At 39.7% G+C, this 3541-nt stretch overlaps 1 protein-coding gene across 1 annotated transcript in view; it reads left to right on the top strand.

Annotated features, from left to right (window-relative positions):
• Positions 1 to 1217: 1217 nt before the first annotated feature.
• The window catches only part of LOC102309500, a 5625-nt gene continuing 3301 nt past the window's right edge, over positions 1218 to 3541 (top strand). Inside the window, exons 1-3 of the mRNA XM_005947658.2 lie at positions 1218 to 1286; positions 2717 to 2859; positions 3183 to 3250. Of these exons, the coding sequence (XP_005947720.1) occupies positions 2807 to 2859; positions 3183 to 3250 (121 nt within the window). The 5' untranslated portion in view covers positions 1218 to 1286; positions 2717 to 2806. The remainder of the gene's footprint in view (positions 1287 to 2716; positions 2860 to 3182; positions 3251 to 3541) is intronic.

Genomic DNA, 3541 nt, shown 5'->3' with positions numbered 1-3541 from the left:
TAGACAGATGAATGTTAGTGCGTATGTAGGTGTATGTATGTGTGATTCTGAAGGACGCGGCCCCTCTTCTTGTTAGGGAGCGCAGATAAAAGTGTCCAGCTCTCCTCCTCCTGGTAGGGAGTGAAACTGCTTGTTCAGCTATTATCGCTGTGGGAAAGAATTTATAAAACAGAACAAGTCTTGTAGTGGACTACAGTCTAAGTCATAAAAGGTCATCATGCAGTATTCTATCACATGTAAACTTATATCATTAAAAGCTTATACTGACTACTAAGTACAAGTTTCCATTGACAAAGGACAAATTTCTTTACAGTTTCATTTACTTCAATTAAGCACAGGCACCTGTTCCCTTTAATCTCTTCAGCAGTTGAAGTGTTACAGAGCGCTAAGATTAACTAAAGTTTCAGCTTCACTAAATTAAATCTGTGTAACGTGATCATTTGGACAGAATAAGAGAAGGTGATGAATCAAAGATGACTTTTTGAACCTGAAAAAGGCCTCGACCTCATCTCCAAAGCTTTAATGTAGTGTTGGTGTTAGTGCACTTCACTGTGTGTGCACTGTGTGTGCACAGTGTGCTGCTCTCATTTTGTTTTAAAACATTAATTCATGAGCTGCAGCTCGTTTGCTTAACTGACAGTCGTAGCTCTCAATTCTGCTGGTCGTTCAGTCAAACTGCTTATGAGATCTATACAGAACTACAACACTACAAAGAGTGTGTGAGCATCACTGTCATGCTACATTCTGTTTAAACCTGCTGATGGCAGCTTAAAAGTAACATTTAAACTCTTTTTTTTTCAGACTCATTGTGGTTACATGATGACAACATTAAAATGGTGTTTTGCAGAGTATACACTAATATTGACTCACCCCAGCTCTAAAGTAGACCTTATGAAGGCAATATAACACTTTTCAGTTTGCCCACAAAGCACTTAAGAACGTCCAGAGTGTTCCTGCAATGACGACAGTGATTTCAGAGAAACAAAACTGAAAGTCAGAGTGTTGTACATTAAGGTTTCCTGGTTTGAGTGCTGAGAGCTTATAAACATGTAATGTCTGTTTGTTTTTACTGAAATAAAGTCCTACATAGTAGATACGCCTTCAGTGGTTAGCAGAAGTGATCACATAACACACACAGCGCTGTTTAGAAAGCTGTGAGAGTTGCGAAAAAACCAGGAAGGAGGGGAGGAGTTAGGCTGACCACATGATCAGGAATCCTCATAAATTCTGTCAGACCTCCCAAAACTGCCCTTTTTGATCAGCGCATCAGCTCTGCTACCTCGAAGGTAAGTTTCTTTGTTTATTTGAAGCTTTTCTTTGAATTATAATCCAGTCACAAGAAGGAAAAATCTGACTTATTCCTTCTTGTGATTATAATTACTAGAGAAATGTCACAAGGGTTAAAGATACAAATAAGAGTTTGTGGGGCAGCTCAGACAGTCAGATGAAAAAAAAAAAAAAAACCATGGCTGCATCAGCACAAAACACTCAGGGTTAAAGCTATTAGACAAAAAGAAGCCAAACTAGTAATGTAAATGTGTTAGTTTTTCATACATCTATAAATCTCTCTATATGTCTATATGAATACAGAGCTCTCTCCCTCTGTCACGATCTCTTGGTGAGTGCAGATCGTGTGAGGTTTGTACGAGGACCCAAACATAGACCGCAGGAGACAAGGTAGTGGTTAACTAAGGGCGTGCTGTTTATTTAGGCAGATTTTCAAAATGTGAACTCAGACAGGAAAAATCCAAAATAACAAAAAACCAAACTGAGAAACACCTAAACTGGGAGAACTAAATAAGTAAACACAAAACACTAGAATAATCTTGGAGGCAACACGGAAACACGAGGAGGGATTCACTGGAAGAAACACAGACAACTCCCGGGAGGAACACAACACACCGACGAAGACGAAGGCAAAACTGACACAATAAATACACACAAGAGGGTGATCGGGGAAGTGGAAACACACGGGGGGAACAGCTGGGACAAATTAAAGGTGACGAGACAGAGCGACGCAAAGTAGAACACATTGAACATGGGACGCAAGACTGTCAAAATAAAACAGGAAACACACAGGCTTGACACAGCAGCCGGCATGAACAGGGAGGGAAAAGATGAAACACGAGGAGAGGAGCAGGGCAAGACAGGTGAGACTAAACACGGTGACACGACTAAGACACAGAGCGGGCAAAAAGAGATGAAAACATGGAGACACAAGACACACGGAGGGGCGAGAGACAAATGCAAACACACGAGGAGGAGACAAACACACAAGAGAAACCTCAGGGAATAAATCCTTATAAAGGAAAAACCAAAAATCTCAATACAAATATGATACAAAGAGCAGCATGCAATAAGCTCAGGATGCTCCTGACACCCTCTCTCATGTAGATGCATGGACTACTCAGTATTTGGGTAAAACTATATTACATTTTGAATATGAATGGCACAACATGACTGCGTCATTTATATTCCCAACAAGTCATCTCACGGCATTCAGTTTCTTTTGTGTAAGACCTTAAGAGGAACAGAAAGTTGAGTCAGGAAACTTCTATAAAACTGCAGGGCGGTAACCTGCTTGGACATGCAGACAACAGTGAATGATGCAAAACAACGAGGTGTGTCTGTCATAATATGGGGCTAGCAGCTTTCAGCGTCATTCAAAGTGCTGTAAGGTTGTAATATTGTAACACATAATATTGTTTTTTCTCAGGTTGAAGTCATCACATCTTATCAGCATCCACTGAATGCACAGTCAATCAACCGTGTATCTCAGTGTATACCATCTATACCAACACCACTGATGTTGCTTGACCTCAAAGTCAATTCAGCATGTACCCTTGGGATCCACAAAAGGCAAGAATCTTATAACAGTTTGGATATTAACTATAACTGTTTCTAAATAGTATGCAGTTAGGATCATAGGTATTGGGAGAGTTTTGTAGTATTTCCTCTGTATACCACCACAGTGAATTAAAGCAATCAAGATGTGGTTGAAGTTCAGACATTTAGCTTTAATTTAAGGTGTTTAACAGAAGTATTGCATAACCTGAATTGCAGTCATTTTTTACACTTTGTTATAAAATTACAAAGTTTTTTCTTACTTTTTGATCTGTTTTCATAGACTGCATTTCCTCAAATCAAGTTGAAAATAATCTCAAATCTTTGTCTTTTTTCAGGCCGGAAAGGCAAATGAGAAAGATGAGAAAGCTGGCACGTTACAGCTGCGAGGCTGTTCGCACCAAAGGTGGGTTGGAAGTGAAAAATCTAATGTAGTGTACTATTTTAAAAAACAACCGTAAAGTCAAAGTTTGTCTGGGTGTTTGGGTGTTCTAGTGGAACGTATTATTACATGATTTACATGTTACATGCAGCCCTAGTTTTATATATAATATATATCACAGGTTCTGGTTAACAAACTGCTTCTGAATGTCACGTAGAAAGAGACAGGCGACTCAGTCGCAGACTCGGTACGGCAGTTCAGTGCGTTTATTTACAATGAGTGAGCAAATGTGCCAGGGAGTTAGTGGTCCAAGGG

The sequence above is a fragment of the Haplochromis burtoni genome, unplaced genomic scaffold (assembly GCF_018398535.1).
Source record: "Haplochromis burtoni strain Fernald_Lab_line unplaced genomic scaffold, NCSU_Asbu1 Contig_545, whole genome shotgun sequence".
NCBI lineage: Eukaryota > Metazoa > Chordata > Actinopteri > Cichliformes > Cichlidae > Haplochromis > Haplochromis burtoni.
This window is presented reverse-complemented; position numbering and strand designations above follow the sequence as displayed.